The sequence below is a fragment of the Leptosomus discolor genome, chromosome Z (genome assembly GCF_034619465.1).
Source record: "Leptosomus discolor isolate bLepDis1 chromosome Z, bLepDis1.hap2, whole genome shotgun sequence".
Classification (NCBI taxonomy): domain Eukaryota; kingdom Metazoa; phylum Chordata; class Aves; order Leptosomiformes; family Leptosomidae; genus Leptosomus; species Leptosomus discolor.
Genome location: NC_141419.1, coordinates 53,090,413 through 53,109,610, shown reverse-complemented (window position 1 = coordinate 53,109,610; position 19,198 = coordinate 53,090,413). Strand labels below are relative to the sequence as shown.

The following is a 19,198-nucleotide window of genomic DNA, read 5'->3' as shown; positions in this document are numbered from 1 at the left end:
ATTCTTCCCCTACTCCAGCTTCAGGTTCCTCTCACAGGCTACAGTTCTTCACAAACTGCTCCAGCTTGGGTCCCTTCCACAGGGTGCAGTCCTTCAGGAACCAACTGCTCCAGTGCGGGTCCCCCATGGCGTCACAAGTCCTGCCAGCAAACCTGTTCCAGCATGGGTTCCTTTGTCTCCATGGGTCCGCAGGTCCTGCCAGGAGCCTGCCCCTGCATGGGTTTCTCACAGGGTCACAGCCTCCTTTGGGCATCCGCCTGTTCTGGTGTGGGGTCCTCCATGGGTTGCAGGCAGATATCTGCTCCACCATTAACCTCCATGGGCTGCAGAGGGACAACCTGCCTCACCATGGTCTTCACCATGGGCTGCAGAGGAGTCTCTGCTCCGGTGCCTGGAGCACCTTCTCCCACACCTTCTTCAGTGACCTTGGTGTCTTCAGAGTTGTTTTGCTCACATATTCTCATTCCTCTCTCCGACTGCAGTTGGTGTTGCATAGTGAATTTTCCCCCTTCTTAAATATGTTATCATAGAGGCGCTACCACTGTCACTGATGGACTCAGCCTTGGCCAGCAGTAGGTCTGTCTTGGAGCTGGTTGGCTTTGGTTGTGTTGAACATAGAGGAAACTTCTAGCAGCTTCTCACAGAAGCCACCCCTGTACCCACCGCTGCTACCAAAACCTTGCCATGCAAACCCATTGCATTGGTCAAAAGTATCCAAGTTTACTGTCACCCTGTCATTACAGGGTCAAATATTACAGTCCAGGGTAAATACAGTCAACTTTCAGCTATCCATAGCCTATTATCTGTTATGGAAAATGCTGTGGGTGCAGAGCCAGTTCCCTGACCAAAAAGCAATGCCTTGTAAGCAATGCTATGCTTGCTACCTCCAAGACAGCATGATTCCAGTGGTCCAGATGTTTTTTTACCAGGAGGCACTTGTGCTAATACATGCTGCTAGGCCTAACAGGCTCCATGCGCAGATGGCTCTGAACTACATTTCCAGTGGGAACCGCTGAGAGGAAGTATTCCATTGTCTATATACAGGTTGGTTTATATATGTGCTCCGGGTTCATTTCAGCTTATTGACAGTCAGATACATCTTAGAGGAGACATTGGTATTTTCAATTATGCTTATTAAGAACCAGTTTTTATGCCCTTGAACTAGGATTTTTGATCACTTGGGGTATCCCCACACACCTCCAACCCCTTACTTCTCCAGAGACCGGAGCTGATGATATAATATTTTTAAGATTTATATTTGTAAGTATGAGTTTACAGACTGCACATAGATATTTATATTTGGTGAATTATAGAAACTCAGAACAGCTGGCACTGACAATGGCAACCTTCATCTATATCTATCAACCAATTCATTGGTGAGCATACATTATTTTGTGATCTCTTAGCTCAGAGACAGAACAAATAAATGTGCTTTGAATATATATTTGACTCAGTCCCATGTCAAGTTTATCAGCTTTTGCAAAATGGCCCACTACTTCTGCTGATGAAGATTCACAAGAATGTTGCAGATGAAAGAAAAGATTCGTTTTGTTCTTCATACTGTATAGCAACTATAAAATGGCACCTTCCTGCAAATGAATGTGTCTCGGGCTTCCATGGTACAAATCCCACCATGATGAAAACTGTGGATAACTTCTGCTGTGCAGCTGAGCAGTTTTGTTAAAATTAAGATAGACCCACTCACCTGCATATCAAAAAGAGGAGCTATCTTCTTGGCTTTGATAACGTTTTGTTTATTGTATTCTATATAAATTGTTCTCTCTCCTAAGGTTCAAAACCAGAATGTCAACTTCCATGACACTTGGCAGTTGCAATTAAGTCTGTGTGTTTCTGTACAAAAATGCTAAGACATTGATTCTATGCATTTGCATATCAGCAACACGAGATAATCTTTGTGTCTCTGCTACCAAGTTCAGCAACAGTTTGATCAAATTTCAAGAATCATTCAAAATTGCAAACTCTTCTTTTACTATTAGGATCTCTGAATTAATAAGCACATTTAAATAAAATATCTTTCACCTCAAATATTCCTTCATGAGAGGTTATATAACTTGGCCTATGCAGCACTCAGCTATTTGGTTTCTCCAGATATCTACCAGTACAAAATTTTTTCCAAGCTGATAAATTTTAGCTGTGACAATTCCCATTCCTTCTCAGCCTTAACTGCTGGAAACCAGATACTTAAACATAAATATTTTGAAAATTAAAGTCCTATAATCCGTATTAACAATAATTACTATTTCTTTTGTGCACAAGGACCAGCAATCCTTGAAAATCTTATCATTGCAATACACACCAGCTGAATACCGCTGTGTGTTAGGCATCCCCACTGGTGCTGAGTTCAGTTTTTCTGTTCTTTTTCATTTCCTGAATTTAAGAGGTAAGCTGAAGACGCGTTATGTGGCATTGTCTACTAGAGCAGGTTTGCTACCACTAAAGGCTTGCAGCTTTTGTGGTGACTCTTTTCCTGGTGAGTCATTTAGCAAATCTTCAGATAAGGAGATGTAAATGTTAAATAGAGCTTACATGCCAAAAATCTATATTTAAATGCAAATGTTATGTCTAATGCAGAAATAACATTCTTATTTGGAAGCATTGGTTTATGGCTTTGTTTTACAAGCAACAGTTTTGAATTTTTGTATTTATTCTCACACTTAAAATTTTTGTAATGGAATTTATGCTGCAAAACTAATAAATTATTGATAATACTATGTAATTTCTGTTATATTTGAGTCTTGACAAAAATGAAACTAACATTTATAATTTTTTTTGTTTGTCCTTTGGCATTTTTCCTCACTGTCATGCAGCAGATAAACTCTTATATTTCTAAGATACACTAGAAACTGGAATAATTGTTTAATTTAATTTTTCTGAAATGCTTGATTGCAGCGAACAAGGGTGACATGGGTTGCATCTGTCTTTGTTAACATCACTTTTCACAGCACAATGTACTTTTAAAACTACAGATTTCATCCATTTGTAGTTCTTAAATATTCATCCATGATATGATTTTATTTTCAACACTTCCTGTATTTGTTATTCTCGTTCAAAAAAGGAAAGTAGAAATTTATGTTTTGTACATGTTCAGTAAGATTTGTTTTGTTTCTCATTAATTTCCAGTGCTTCCAGTTGCTGAGTATTTCTTTAATGTCTAGTGTCATACCTTTCTGAATACATGAGCCACAGACTTACTGTTGGAAAATTGTCTTGGACTGTAAATTATAGCTTTTTAAAAAAAAATTCTCCTTTTGATAATCTCATTTTATGTGATAGACTAGGTAATTGAAGAGAAGATATTAATAATGGGGTGTCCATGAATCACAGCAGTTCATTCAGTCTACCATCCAGCTAAGCTGCTTCCAGAAATTTATTTTGTGACTGTATTTTTCAATTTTCTGTATGCTGTATTGATTTTCTTGTTTTTTAAATAGTCCAGACACACTTCATTTAAGACAGTACCCTGATAACCCTCTGAATACATTTCTTTAGTTTTACATAGATCTGATCAAGGGCAAAAAAAATTTCCTAGTCAAACCCGTAGACTTCGGTTACTACTAGGGACAATTATTTGTATGTCTTTTTTTTTTTTTTCCTAGTAATAGTTACTTTAAATGCTATGTAATTCCTATTCTGTGGTACAAATGTATTCTTGTATGAAACTCTGCACAGAATATCAAGACCAGAAGAACTTAGACTAGATCTATGTTTAGTAATCTGTTACTCATGATTATTTAACAGACCGATGTAATTTCGGCATCTGTAAGCTTCTTATAAGAACTTTTTATGATGGAAGACTGAGAAGGCTCAAAGCAGACACTTTAATAAGAAAGTTATATTTATTCTTTTCCTCCCATCAGATTGTAGAGCAAGGAGTTACGATAATGAAGGACTGTGGACACATACTTCCACTCATCTGGTCCTGCACAGAATCGCAGAATCACAGAATCACAGAATCAGAGAATCACAGAATCACAGAATGGTAGGGGTTGGAAGGGACCACAAGATCATCTAGTCCAACCCCTCTGCTAAAGCAGGTTTGCCTAGAGCAGGTTGCACAGGATCATGTCCAGGCAGGTTTTGAATATCTCCAGGGAAGAAGACTCCACAACCTCCCTGGGCAGCCTGTTCCAGTGCTCTGTCAGCTTCAGGGTAAAGAAGTTTTTCCTCATGTTGAGGTGGGACTTCCTATGCTTCAGTTTGGGCACATTGCCTCTTGTCCTGTCACTGGGCACTACTAAAAAAAGCCTAGCCCCATCCTCTTGGCTCCCACCCTTTAGATATTTATAAACATTTATAAGATCTCTCAGTCTTCTCTTTTCCAGGCTAAAGAGCCCCAGGCCTCTCAGCCTTTCCTCATAAAAGAGATGCTCCAGTCCCCTAATCATCTTAGTAGCCCTTCGCTGAACTCTCTTTAGTAGTTCCCTGTGCCTCTTGAACTGGGAGAGAGTTCAACAGAGGGCTAACAAGATGCTTAGGGGACTGGAGTAAATCCTCCTTACTGCAATTGAAGACCATTACTTCTTGTTCTGTCCACTCTGGACGTGGATAATACATCATACTTTTCTTGTTTACAGCAGCTCCTCAGTGTTTTAGGACCATAATTTTATATTCCCTTGTCTTAATTTTTTCACATTAAACTCTGAATTTTTCACCCATGTCATATTTCTTAAACCTCCACGTATTCTCTTTGATCTTTTCTGGGTCTTCTTCATTAGTGTCTTAATGTCCTTGAATTGTTACACCCCAAACTGGAAACCATACTGCAACTGAGACCATACTGCCACTGAATATAGGATTGCTTTACATTTTACAGGCAGTGTTCTTGTTTGTGTCTTATATAACATAGTAACATCTACCATCTTTTTTCTCTAGCATCTTTAAAATGTAGAAATCCTGTTTTGATAATACTCTGGAGCAGAGGTAGTATTTAGGCAAGGGGACAGTTACTATTTTCATTTTCCTCTCTCAGGGGACTTCTGGAATTACTAGCTAGTATAATAGAGGTTGCAGTTCAACTAAAGCAATAAACAATCGTTTGCACCCAAGAATCTTAAAAGTTCCTTATAAACATTAATAAAAGTAGTCTTGTAACATTGCAGTAATCCTAGAGTTATTATCCCAGTTCACAAGCTGGGAATATTGAAAGGATAAGGTCATACAGAAGGTTTTTGGCAGAATCTTGGGTGAAAGCCCATCTACCCTGACACACAATGCTGTTCTTTACTCATAGTGTCATCAGTAACACAACAGCTACAACTATTTTAAGCTAGCAATATATTCAAGACATGCAGTCCGTTTTTCTCTAAGTTTTTCTTTTCAATATCTTCTGTTTAAAAAAATGCATTTATTATCTGGGATTATGTCATAAATGATGTGTAAAATTTTGCAGTCTAGATCTCAGTTAGGCTTTTCAGGCTAGGTCAGTGGTAGTTCGTTCTTCTAGTACCTATATTTCTATATTGATGTGACTGTTTCAGTCTGTAAGGATCAGGTTACTAAAAGCTACAAGCTATGTAATCACAATCAGAAAAACTTTAGCCAGTTAATTATAGACTGCTTAATATGCTCCATATTGTGGAAAAGTTACTAGAAAATAAAGAAGTAAGCTATAGGACTAACTCTGTGAAGAGCTGCTTAAAACAACCTCTCTCTGAAGAAGGATTTATATATCACCTCAGACATGTCTGTAAGTCCCACTCATGAACAGCAGTACTTTTAAGAGCCTTAATCAAGCTAACATTGCCTTCAGCAGAAGGGGGATTTAGTATGAATTCTAGAGTCCATGTAAGAGAGAAGCTCTAGATTAATGTCTCTTTTTTTATCTCTTGTCACTACAATATTTAAATATTTATATGAAATAAAGTTTTTGCAGAAGAGACAATTGTAGTTTTCTTAGCTTTGACTGGAAGCACAGAATCAACTCCTGCCAACAGTGAGCAAACGGAAGACAGATTTCAACATGCCTCTAGAAAAAGGATGCAACGCCTGTGCAGAAGACAGAATGACAATGACCTGTTCTCCTGCCTGAATTTGTGCAAGGCTTTGTTTAAGAAGTGTTTTCAGAATACAACCAGCAGCCTAAGGCTCAGAGAGGCAAGAAAATCACTGCGCTGTGGACCTCACCAGGGCTTAAGTGCCAAGTTTCCTGCTTTCATAAGGATTCATCTAGCAATGCTTCTGTTATATAAGCATTTGAGAAACTTTACTGACGGAAACATGAGCGTCTCACTGATTTGCATGCATTTAAGGGAGGGTTTTTGTGGTGGTGGGAGCGGGAAATAGAGATAAATCTAACTCAGGGAGATAGTTGTGTCTTATATTACAGAAGCTTTACGAAATTACATTATCTCAGCCGTTCTTCATGAAGTTTATTACACTCAGTTCTGATACCCTGAACTGTCTAGTTCGAATTGAGTGAAAGTAGGAGATGTTGCTTATGGGAAGCTCTTCAAACTTTTGTAGAATAGCTAGAGCACCATGAAATCTTGTGTAATACAGATGAAGGAAAGTGCATTTTTGTTTTGTTTTTTTTCCAATAGGCACCCACTCAGCTTTTTATACAGCTTCTGCCCAATCTGAATCTGAGAGTTAATCACTGTGAAGGAAGAAGTTGGTTAAGAATGAATGGATTAAACCTGTTTCCACTTTTCAAAACTCTCAGAGCAGCCGAAATACTTGTAAGTTTTTTAAACAAAGCTGAGGTACCAGAACTATCTGATATATATTTCAGGCCTGAATAGCATTTCAAATATGCTTTTTAATGATCAAAGGTTAATCACAAAAGCCACAGATGAAGAAATTCTTGTGTTTTGACAGATCATGCACAATAGTCAGGAACATGTAAGTTATAGTGGTGTAATCATGTAATGGTTCATCTAATGTATAGTATAATTCCTACATCAGTGGACAAATTCTCAAAAATTATAAACTCCTCTGAAATAAAACTATTAGATATACAACACTTTTCCATAGTGGAATATATTTCTGACCTTAAAGTGCAATCACTTCTTTGCCCTGAAGCAAGAAAAGCAAAAGCTCTGGCAATAAGGATTTTGAACAGTTTGTCTGGAATACAGGAGGTCTCAATTTCCTATTTTACCTTATAAACATGTTAAAGTATACAACCTCTCTTTATGTATTTATATGCTATTTCTTTATTCATAACCTACAACAGTGGACCACTCCTCCTATATTGTTTTGCTGCTAGTTAAAACTAAATCCCCTGCAGGAATATCTAAGATGCTTTAACAGAAACAGGGATAATGTTTCCAATGTAGTCCTGTTCTTGTTATAGTTACTGTAAATATACAATTTTCCGTGATGTGGTAGGAACAGGGGAGACTCAGACACCTTGTTCTAGGTTTCATGATTGGTGTTTCTCATGTCCTGGAGTTTCAGGTCGTTGTAATGGTGGTGACAGAACTGCCCAGTTTGTGGCTGTCCTGATATTATGTCCAGTATGATGTGAATCTCCAAAAAGACTAGTTGCAGGGGTCTAGCAGTTCTATAATAAGCATATGCATACACTATGCTTTTTACACTTCCAATGCAGCTGCCATTCCCTGCCAAAGTTCAGCTGTGATCTTAATAAAAATTATCTCCTCTCATCTGAAGAAACTGTAGTTTTTAACATGGATGGAGGATGTCTGTTCTCATATCTTATTCCTGGATTTGCCAAAATGTTTGACATAGAATCTCAAAAAAACCCCATTCATTTTGACAGAGACTTTCAGCAAAAAGAATTGTGGTCTTTCTAAGCAACTGGACACTGGTGATTTTCTGTCAACCTAAATCTGCTGTGCTAGAGCTACTGCCTAGAAAAGATTTGGGTTTTGCTTTTCTAAAATGTCACTGCATACTGTATGACCTCTCTTCTATCCCCTATCAGGATGGTTTTATATCTTCAGCTTCAGTAGGTCTGCATTCATATTTGGAAAGTCATTTTGGTGCTAGGAGATGTATTACCTTGAATGCACTATGTTACATTTTCATATTTTATTTTATTTCTCTGTTTGAGAAGAGCAGAGATCATAAATTTTGTTCCCTTCGCTCTGACAAGTATTCTTAAAATTAAAACTGCTGAGGAATTAAAAAAAAACCCACAAATATGGCCACATAATAGTGATCCTATCTCTTTATTAATATAAGCTTATTCCCTACCAGGTTTTTTCCATCACCAAGAAAAATAAATCTTTACTTAAAACCTGTAGAAATTTAAAAAATATTTATCTGTGGACAAACTCATAGGAGAAAATGCCATTTTACATCTTTAAAATCACAAAACATAAAGGTTGCATTTTCTACTGAATGCACAGCTAGCATTATGTCTTGTATGTTAAATGCGTGGTAAGTATCATGAAAGAAAAATAGTCTGAGAAATCTGAAATTATAGCACATTATTTAGATAAAATATGAGAATAATTTTAGTACTATGATTAATCTGTCTATATTCTGATTCTAGTGCTTTTCTAGTTTTTTATGTACCTATTTCCACTGAATACGAATTTTTAACTGCTGCACAGTAACAGTAGGGTGTTACAATTATGTATTTTCAGAAATATGTAGGATTCTTTTGTTTTCAAAAACGGGACACTTGAAAGGAAAATAATATTTTTGGATTATTCCAGTTGTGTGTGTGTATATATATATATATATATATACACAGATATATATATATGTGCTACATATTTTTGCTAATTGTAAAGCCACATAAGGTTTATCAACATACTTACCATATTTATGAAGTCATCCTGGTAGTGTCACAGGACCGGGTTAAAGTCATCCTCACAATACTCCTACAACTGAACAATTTCCTCTTTGTTATTGTTGGTGAACAGAAACACACACTTCAGAGGTCAGACCTATCTTTTCAAGCATGGAACAAATACAGTCAGAGGCAGGTTTGGTTGAACATCCCAAGGTACTTGCAGAACTAGGTAGGTTGTTACTATTTTTAGAAGCATTATGTGTGTGGATCAATACCAACACTTACTCTGTGCTGCAGCTTCAAAGAAGTCTGTGAAAAGGCAAAGTAGTTTCACTGAATATTTCTTCTTTTAGGATCAGCACTTTATCAGTTACCTAGGTAGTTATTAATAATTACATCACAGTAAATCTATTTTAAATGTAAATATATACGTTCATGACACTGTCTGGTCTTGTTTTGCTGTTGATACTACTTGATTTATTACTGTAGCAAACCAGTTTTATAGTGGTCCATTGTTGATGATATTTGTATCACATTAATTGTCTTTGCAAAAGCTTGAAAACCTTATGTGAAAAGCCAAATTATGTTTTCCCTAGGACCACTCAGAACATGGATTTGTATGTTCTGGAAGCAGGTAAGTTTTCATAAGTCTGTTAAAGAAAGAAAGAGAGATAAACACTTTATATTCTGAATTTTTCTCTAATGATTATGCATTTCTGAGCCCAAAACTGCAATTAAAACCTTACCTGGCTAACTGAATGATCATGATGTTTCCTAGATGATTATTATTCACATTATGTGCTGTGTCTCTCAATTAACCTACTGATAGAAGGACAGTCTGGCTGTAACCAGTAGTGCGAGAGGGCACGTGAATTAGCGGGTAGCAGCTGGAAATCTAGATTCCCAAGGCTGTTCTCATTATGATAAATAATCAGTGCTCTTCCTGGAATCATTTTCATTTTTTTGGTGTGTTTTTATAAATTATTTGTATATTCAGCAAGGTGCCTGCCCTCTGTTATATACAATGTTGATCCCAGAACCATTCAGGCATTTCAGCCCTGACAGAATTTTATAATATTCCTTAATTACTGCTGGAGCTACCTGGGGAAAACGCAACTCCCAGTTTTGCAGCACACCCTACAGACCCAGTAGAAAGAGTGACAGGTATAATGCTGCAGGGTTCCAATTTCTCTGTGGCAAAAAATTTCAGGGGGAGAAGTGGCTTTATTCCATTAGAAAGACTTCGCAAAACTTAGCTTGAACATATCTTTAGGATTTGAGGTTGGATTCAAATTAAATGCCTCTGGCTACAGCAATGTAGGTTTGTGGGCTGTATTGACTTTTGATTTTTGATCCATTCACGCCAATCAATTAAGTTGTTATTTTGTGTTTGGGCTTTGCCAAGAGTTCAGACTGTCTGGGTACTTAACAGGCAATTTTCTCTTTGCTTCTAGTTAGCCTGCTTTCTACACCATGTGGACACTTCACTTGGTAATATGCGTTAGGACTAGTTGTCCAGGAGAGACTACTAATGTAACTGGGTACTGGGTCTGGCTGGGATGGAGTTAACTAGCTTCATAGCAGCCCATGTGGTGCTGTGCTTTGGGTTTGTGACTAAAACAGTATTGATAACACATTGATATTTTGGCTATTGCTGAGCAATGCCTGCACACTATCAAGGCTTTCTCTTTTTTCTACACTGCCCTCATGGTGCCTCCTGCCCCACAGAGTAGGTTGGCGGTGAGCAGGAAGCTGGGAAGGGACATGACCAGGACAGCTGATCTGAAGGTGTATTCTGTGCCATATAATGTCATACTCACTGTTAAAACCTGGGACAGAGGAAGAAGAAGAACAAGAGTTTTTGGCTTTCAAGGTGGCCATTGCTGAAAGAGTGGCTAGGCATTCATCTGCTAGCAGGAGATGGTGAATGATCTCCTTAGCATTGCTTGTTGTTTTCCTCTTTCCTTCCCCTGTTAAACTTTCTTTGTCTAGACCCACAAGTTTTCTCACTTCTGCTGTTCTTGTTGTCTCTCCTTTCTTTCTGTGGGGGGAGCAGGGAGTGAGCAAGCAGCCAACATTGGCTGCTGGCTGGAGTTAACCCACCATAGACTACAAAAAAATATTTGTGCTGGTTTTGACTGGGATAGACTTAATTTTCTTCAGAGTATCTAGTATGGGGCTGTGTTGTGGATTTGTCCTGAAAACAGTGTTAATAATTCAGGGATGGTTTAGTTGCTGCTCAGCACTGCTTACACAGAGTCAAGGTCTTTTCTGCTTCTCACACCACTCCACCAGCGAGGAGGCTGGGGGTGCGCAAGAAGTTGGAGGGTGATACAATTGGGACAGCTGACTCAACTGACCAAACGGATATTTCATACAGTATGACAACATGCTCAGCTTATAAATCTGGGGGAAGAAGAAGAAATGGAGGCATGTTTGGAGTTATTGCACTTTGTCTTCCCAAGTAACAGTTACCTGTGATGGACCCTGCTTCCCTGGAGATAGCTGAACATGTGGGGTTAAACCACACAATACTAATATGTGAATGCACATATGTGTGTGTGTAATCTGTGAAACTCTTGATATTTGGATCATTATAATTGAAGGTCTTTACAGGAATCATGATATATGATAGTAACAGAGGTAGTAACTGATTAGTATTAACAGAGAGGAAACTAGGTAATGAATTACAGTCCTTAGATATGTCTATGCATCTCTCCCTGTCACTATAAGGCATGTGACAAAAATTGACACCATTGCTAAAATCTAAGATGGATCCCTTGCATGTATATCATGTTTAGCATCTTGAACTTATTTATGCATTGCAAGGGCTTATTTGCTGGAAAGAAGTACAAATTAAAGAGCTGAAGAAACCAGACATTATTATTTCCAGGTGTGCATACTAATTACTGTAGGCAAACGATTTTTGACCTTTAGAAAATCTGATTAAATTAAATTGAACGTTCTACCTTCACCTTCATTGTACAAACTCTGTAGCTTTCACGTGCTGTTTTCTGAATAAAGTTTATTAATAAGTCAGAACAGATCTTCTCTATCATTACGCAGCTCTTAATTTCAATGATTGTTTATCTTATGTTTCTATCTCCAAATTAAATAAAATGTTAAAATACTGCATTAAAAAGAATACATACTTGAAAGAAACCTACTCATATACATAAATCCCACAGCATCCTCGCAGCTAAACTGGGGAAGTGTGGTCTATATGATCGGGTAGTGAGGTGGATTGTGAATTGGTTGAAGGAAAGAAGTCAGAGAATTGTGGTCAATGGGACAGAGTTTAGTTGGAGGCCTGTATCTAGTGGAGTCCCTCAGGGATCTGTACTAGGACCAATACTATTCAACCTGCATGAGGGAACAGAGTGCACTCTCAGCAAGTTTGCTGATGACACAAAACTGGGAGGAGTGGCTGACACACCAGAAAGTTGTGCTGCCATTCAGAGAGACCTAGACAGGCTGGAGAGCTGGGTCGGCGGGGGGGGGAAGAAATTTAATGAAACACAAGAAGGACAAGTGTAGAGTTTTGCATCTGGGAAAGAACAGACCTAGGTACCAGTATAGGTTGGGGAGTGAGCTGTTGGACAGTAACGTAGGGGAAAGGGTCCTGGTGGACAGCAGGATGACCATGAGCCAGCGACGTGCCCTCATGGCCAAGAAGGCCAATGGCATCCTGGGGTGTATTAGAAGGGATGTGGTCAGTAGGTCGAGAGAAATTCTCCTCCCCCTCTACTCTGACCTGATGAGACCGCATCTGGAATATTGTGTCCAGTTCTGGGCCCCTCAGTTCAAGAAGGATAGGGAACTGCTTGAAAGAGTTCAGCGCAGAGCCACAAAGATGATTAAGGGGGTGGAACATCTGCCTTATGATGAAAGGCTGAGGGAGCTGTGTCTCTTTAGCTTGGAGAAGCTGAAACTGAGGGGTGACCTCGTCAATGTTTGTAAATAAGTAAAGGGTGAGTATCAGGATGATGGAGCTGGGCTCTTCTCGGTGATGTCTAATGATAGGATATGGGGCAAGAGATGCAAGCTGGAGCATAGGAGCTTCCACATTAACATAAGGAAAAACTTTTTCACTGTGGGCATGACAGCGCACTGGAACAGGCTGCCCAGAGAGGTTGTGGAGTCTCCTTCTCTGGAGACATTCAAAACCTGTCTGGACATGTTCCTGTGTGATCTACTCTAGGTGGTCCTGCTCCGGCAGGGGGGTTGGACTAGATGATCTTTTGAAGTCCTTTCCAACCCCTAAGGTTCTGAGATTCTGTGATTCTGTGATGTTAAGACCAACTAGGGATTCCACAAAAATATTCCTTCTGAATGATTAAGCATTCACGATAAACTCTGACATAAGGCAGACAAATTATTTCACAAAATCAAATACAATATCGACTACATTTGGTTTGAGAAACAGAATTGACTTCTAGTAACACAATCAAAGTCCTGAGGAATTGTAATGGGTCTGCCTGAGATGCAGCCTTCACCGTGCTGTGCAGTGGTAGCTAGATAACACACCAGTGTTTTGACTACTGCTGAACCCGGCTCACACAGCACCAAGGCTACTTCCCCAACATTTCCCCAGTAGGCTGGGGGTGGGTAAAAACTTGGGAGGGGATGTAGCCGGGACAGCTGACCCAGACTGTCCAAAGGGACATTCCATACCACATAACGTCTGCTCAACAACATAAGCTGGGGAAAAAAGGAAGAAGGGGGGGACATTCGTTTCGCATTTGCCGTCCAGAGCAACACCTACGCGTACCGGAGCCCTGCTTCCCAGGAAGTGGCTGGACATCACCTGCTGATGGGAAGTAGAGAATAAGATCTTTTGTTTTGCTTTTGCTTCCGCGCGCAAATTTGCTTCATTAAACTGTCTTTATCTGAGTCACGTGCCCGTTGTTACATTTTCTCTCCCCTGTCCAGCTGAGGGGGTGAGAGTGATAGAGTGGCTTTGGTGGGTACCTGGCATCTGGCCAGGGCCAAATCACCACAGTCTTTTTGGCGCCCAAAGTGGGGCCTGGTAACGGCAGTTTTGCATTAAGTGTGCTGTAGCTGTAGTAGCTATTAAGTGGCAAAACTCCTGTGCAGGTCACGGAGTTTGTTAATTGCAGTGCTTGTCTCTTTATTTTGCTCTGCTTGGGAACATGCTAGTAGAAACAGCTGCTATGTACTTCGGTATCATAGTGATAGCTTTAGTGTTCTGGGGAAGCTATTGTGGGGGGAGGATGAAGGAGCTTGGGAGCATGCTAGCTCAAATAATAGCTATGTGCTCTTGCCTGGTAGTGATGGCCTTGTTGTGCTTCGGGAGCTATGTTGTGGAGAAGATGAAAGTATCCATCTCCCTCTCCCTACCTGAAATTGATGTAGATGATTTTGCTATGCAGGCTCCCAAGGTTCTCATTCATCCTTATGTGAGTTGTTTAATATTACTCATTAACACTTTTGGCATGGTACGGTTTCTGTGGAATCTGGCATCATCCTGGTATAAGAGAAGACAGCTTTTGGGTCAGGCAATACTGAAAAGTGCCCTGAGGCGGCCAGTCCCTGGGTGGCAGGGTGTGTGGAAGGATTTGGGCAGATTCTTAGGACGGTTATCACCTCTCATGACCTGGGACTTCACACCTGAACAGGCAAGCAACCCTAGCAAACTAACGCACCACCTGATAGAAGGGTGCCTTACCTACCCCAATGAAACCCAGCAGCTTCTAGCCCTGTACTGGGGCCTGGCCTGTGCCTATCAAGCCACAGTTCAATACTCTCAGAGGACTGTGGCTGAAGCAGGGACCCAAACTACATCTGAGAACACCATGGCTGAGATGGGAACCCAAACAACAACGACTACAGTAATTGCTCCAGTAGTGAAGAAGAAACAGTGGATAAGAAAAGCAACAGGTCCATATCCTCGATTAACAAGGGAGGAAGAAGTATCCGATCAAGAAGCCAGTCCTTCAACAAGGAAATCAGAGGAAGAAGTAAGAGAAATCAAACAAGAAGCAGAAACTACTCGGTCCTTAACCTCATCAGAACTTAGAGACCTGCGGAAAGATTACAGCCGCCAACCGGGCGAGTGGATTGCTGCCTGGATGCTCCAATGCTGGGATAACAGGGCTGACAGTCAACAGCTGGAAGGTAGGGAAGCCCAACAGCTGGGATCCCTTGCTAGAGACCGGGCAATAGAGAGAGGAATTGGAAAAGAGACAGCAATTTGCAGTCTCTGGAGACGGCTGCTCTTAAGTGTAAAGGCAAGATATCTATTCAAGGAAGATCTTGCAACCTCACCAGGAAAGTGGACTACTGCAGATGAAGGCATCCAGTACCTGAGAGAACTAGCTGTGCTGGAAATCATCTATAGTGATCTAGGCAGCGATAGAGTTCCCAAAGATCCAGAAAATGTTCCATGCACACGGGCCATGTGGAGGATGGTGGTTCAAAGTGCCCCTGTGTCATATTCTAGCAGCCTGGCTTCAATGTATTACCCAGATATGGATACAGTGACTGTGGAAAGAGTATCTGCTTGGCTCCGAAACTTTGAAGAAAATCTGTGTACCTCATTCTTATGGGACAGCACCTTAGCTCTCAGGGGTGCCCCAAGAAGACAGTCCTCTCCTGCGCTGGTCAGAGGGAAAGGAAGCCCTAAACGTATGCCACGTGGTGCACTCTGTTTTTTCTTGCGTGACCAGGGGGAGGACATGAGGAAGTGGGATGGTGAACCCACCTCCAAGCTGGAAGCCCGTGTACGTGAACTGAGAGGGAAGACACTTGTTAAGAAGGGATCACCCAAGAAGGCAGGTGGTCTCTGCAAAGACCCAAGAAGGCAATCAACTATCTCCCAGACATAAAAGAACTGAGATCACCTCCCTTGATCCTGGTGAGGGAACTTCTGGTCTGGCAATGCAAAGGTCAGAGAGTGAATATTCTGATGAGGAACAGGAATAGAGGGTCCCTGCCTTTGGCCAGGAGAAGGAAAGGGATGATCGGGTGTACTGGACTGTGTGGATCCGATGGCCTGGCACATCAGACCCACAGAAGTACAAAGCTTTAGTAGATACTGGTGCGCAATGTACGTTGGTGCCATCAGGGTATAGGGGCACAGAACCCATCTGGATCTCAGGAGTGACAGGGGGATGCCAAGAATTACCTGTATTGGAGGCTGAGGTGAGCCTAACAGGGGACAAATGGGAAAAAACACCCCATTGTGACTGGCCCAGAAGCCCCTTGTATCCTTGGCATAGACTACCTCAAGAGAGGGTATTTCAAGGACCCAAAGGGATATCGATGGGCTTTTGGTGTAGCCACTGTGAACACCAAGAAAATCAAACAGCTATCTACCCTGCCCGGCCTCTCGGAGGATCCATTCGTTGTAGGACTGCTGCAAGTTGAAGACCAGCAGGTGCCAATTGCTACCAGAACAGTGCACCAACGACAATATCGCACCAACCGAGACTCCTTGGCTCCCATCCGTGAGCTGATTCATCAACTGGAGAGCCAAGGAGTCATCAGCAAGACTCATTCGCCTTTTAATAGCCCCATATGGCCAGTGCAAAAGTCTAATGGAGGGTGGAGGTTAACAGTAGTCTATCGTGGCCTGAACGAAGCGACTCCACCATTGAGTGCTGCTGTACCAGATATGCTAGAGCTCCAATATGAACTGGAGTCGAAGGCAGCAAAGTGGTATGCTATGATTGATATTGCCAATGCGTTTTTCTCAATTCCTTTGGCAGCAGAGTGCAGGCCACAGTTTGCTTTCACATGGAGGGGTATCCAATATACCTGGAATCGATTGCCCCAGGGGTGGAAGCACAGCCCTACCATTTGTCATGGACTAATACAAACTGCACTGGAAAAGGGCAATGCCCCTGAACATCTGCAGTACATTGATGACATCATTGTGTGGGGTGATAAGGCAGAAGAAATGTTTGAGAAAGGAAAAAAAGTAATTCAAATTCTTCTGAAGGCTGGCTTCGCCAAAAAGAAAAACAAAGTTAAGGGACCCGCGCAGGAGATTCAGTTCTTAGGAATAAAGTGGCAGGATGGACGCCATCATGTGCCTATGGAGGTGGTCAATAAGATAGCAACTATGTCTCCACCAGCTAACAAAAAGGAAACACAAGCTTTCCTAGGCCTTGTGGGGTTCTGGAGAATGCATATTCCAGGTTATAGTCACCTTGTGAGTCCTCTCTATCGAGTGACACAAAAGAAGAACTGTTTTGAGTGGGGCTCTGAGCAACAACAAGCCTTTGAGCATATCAAACAGGAAATAGCTCGTGCAGTAGCTCTTGGGCCTGTCCGGACAGGACCAACTGTGCAGAATGTCCTCTGTACTGCAGCTGGGGAGCATGGTCTCACCTGGAGCCTCTGGCAGAAGACATCAGGAGAAACCCGAGGTCGACCATTAGGATTTTGGAGCCGAGGATATCGAGGATCAGAAGCCCACTACACCCCAACTGAAAAAGAGATTCTAGCAGCATATGAGGGGGTTCGAGCTGCTTCAGAAGTTGTTGGTACAGAAGCATCTCTCCTCTTGGCACCACGATTGCCTGTGTTACACTGGATGTTCAAAGGAGACATGCCTTCTACGCGTCATGCAACCAGCACTACATGGAGTAAGTGGGTAGCATTGATCACCCAACGAGCTCGACTGGGAAAACCCAACCGTCCAGGAATCCTGGAAGAAATCATGGACTGGCCAGAAGGCAGAGATTTTGGAGCACTCCCTGAGGAGACAGCTCGTGCCCAAGAGGCACCACCATATAATGAGTTATCAGAAGATGAAAGGCGTTATGCTTTGTTTACGGATGGATCCTGTCGTGTGGTAGGAAACCATCAGAAGTGGAAAGCTGCTGTGTGGAATCCCACACGACAAGTCATTGAGGCTGCTGAAGGAGAAGGCGAGTCAAGTCAGTTTGCAGAAGTAAAAGCTATCCAACTAGCCCTGGAGATTGTAGAGAGAGAAAAGTGGCCAGTACTCTATCTCTATACTGATTCCTGGATGGTGGCTAGTGCCCTATGGGGTTGGTTACGCAGTGGAAGAAGACTAATTGGCAGCACAGAGGTAAACCCATCTGTGCTGCTGCACTGTGGCAGGACATTGCTGCACGGGTAGAAAACATGACTCTAAAGGTACGTCATGTAGATGCTCACATGCCCAAAAGCTATGCCACAGAAGAACATCAAAACAATGAACAGGTAGACAAGGCTGCCAAAATCGAAGTAGCTCAAGTGGACCTGGACTGGGAGCGTAACAGTGAGCTCGATGGGCCCATGAAACTTCCAGACATTTAGGAAGAGATGCAACATACAGATGGGCTTCTGATCGAGGGGTGGACCTGACCATGGAGGCCATTACACAGGTCACTCATGAATGTGAAACATGTGCTGCAATCAAACGAGCCACGCGAGCAAAGTCTCCCTGGAATAGAGGGCGGTGGCTGCGTTTTCGATATGGTGAGGCCTGGCAAATTGACTATATTGGACCACTGCCACGAACACGTCAAGGCAAGTGCTACATACTCACCATAGTGGAAGGAAATACCGGTTGGCTAGAAACATACTCTGTAAACCATGCCACCGCCCGAAACACCATCTTAGGCCTCGAAAGACAAATGTTGTGGCAACATGGCACCCCAGAAAGAATTGAATCAGACAATGGAACACATTTCGGAAATAACCTAATAAACACCTGGACGAAGAAACATGGCATTGAGTGGGTGTATCACATCCCCTACCACCCACAAGCTTCTGGAAAGATTGAACGATATAATGGACTGTTAAAGACGATGTTGAAAACATTGGGCCATGGGGCATGGAAGCACTGGGATGTAAATTTAGCAGAAGTCACTTGGCTAGTTAATACCAGAGGATCTGTTAACCGTCCTGGTTCTGCCCCAACAAAACCCCTGCATACTGTGGGAGGAGATAAAGTCCCCGTAGTGCATACAAGAAAGTGGCTAGGAAAGGCAGTGTGGGTTGCTCCTCCCATGGGAAAAGGCAAACTTATTCGTGGGATTGTCTTTGCTCAGGGCCCTGGGTGTACTTGGTGGGTAATGCGGAACGACGGGGAGACCCGATGTGTGCCCCAAGAAGACTTAACCTTTGCCGAGAAGTAATTTGTATGTTGCAGGAAAGTAATGTAGCAGGAGTGACCTGGAAAGACGAAGACAGAGTTTTGCAAGAAAACAGAAGAATGCAGCGATGACCAAAACCAAGCCGGTGCTGGTGCCTAACGATTGAACATAGTGCTTCTCTTGTCCTAAACACTCATCTTGACAGATGGAACAGAAGTTGTAGACCTGGGAAAAAGACTATCTGTCTGCTAAAGGACAAGGGATGGTAGTTAATGAGAATGTTAAATCTCTATGTTGGGGATAAAGATGGTTTAAGTATGTAGCGTCAATTGTAAGTTGTAAGAAGGATGTACATTAAATTATGTGGTACCTGAGCATGACACAAGTGCTATGGAAT

The 19,198-nt window shown here is 41.7% G+C and overlaps 1 protein-coding gene across 1 annotated transcript; it reads left to right on the top strand.

Annotated features, from left to right (window-relative positions):
* Positions 1-13,962: 13,962 nt before the first annotated feature.
* LOC147413290 (uncharacterized) lies at positions 13,963-15,865 on the top strand. Its single transcript, XM_086480280.1, is given in 2 exon segments — positions 13,963-15,524; positions 15,526-15,865. Coding segments are annotated over 2 exon segments (1,710 nt in total). The 3' UTR covers positions 15,674-15,865.
* Positions 15,866-19,198: the final 3,333 nt, after the last annotated feature.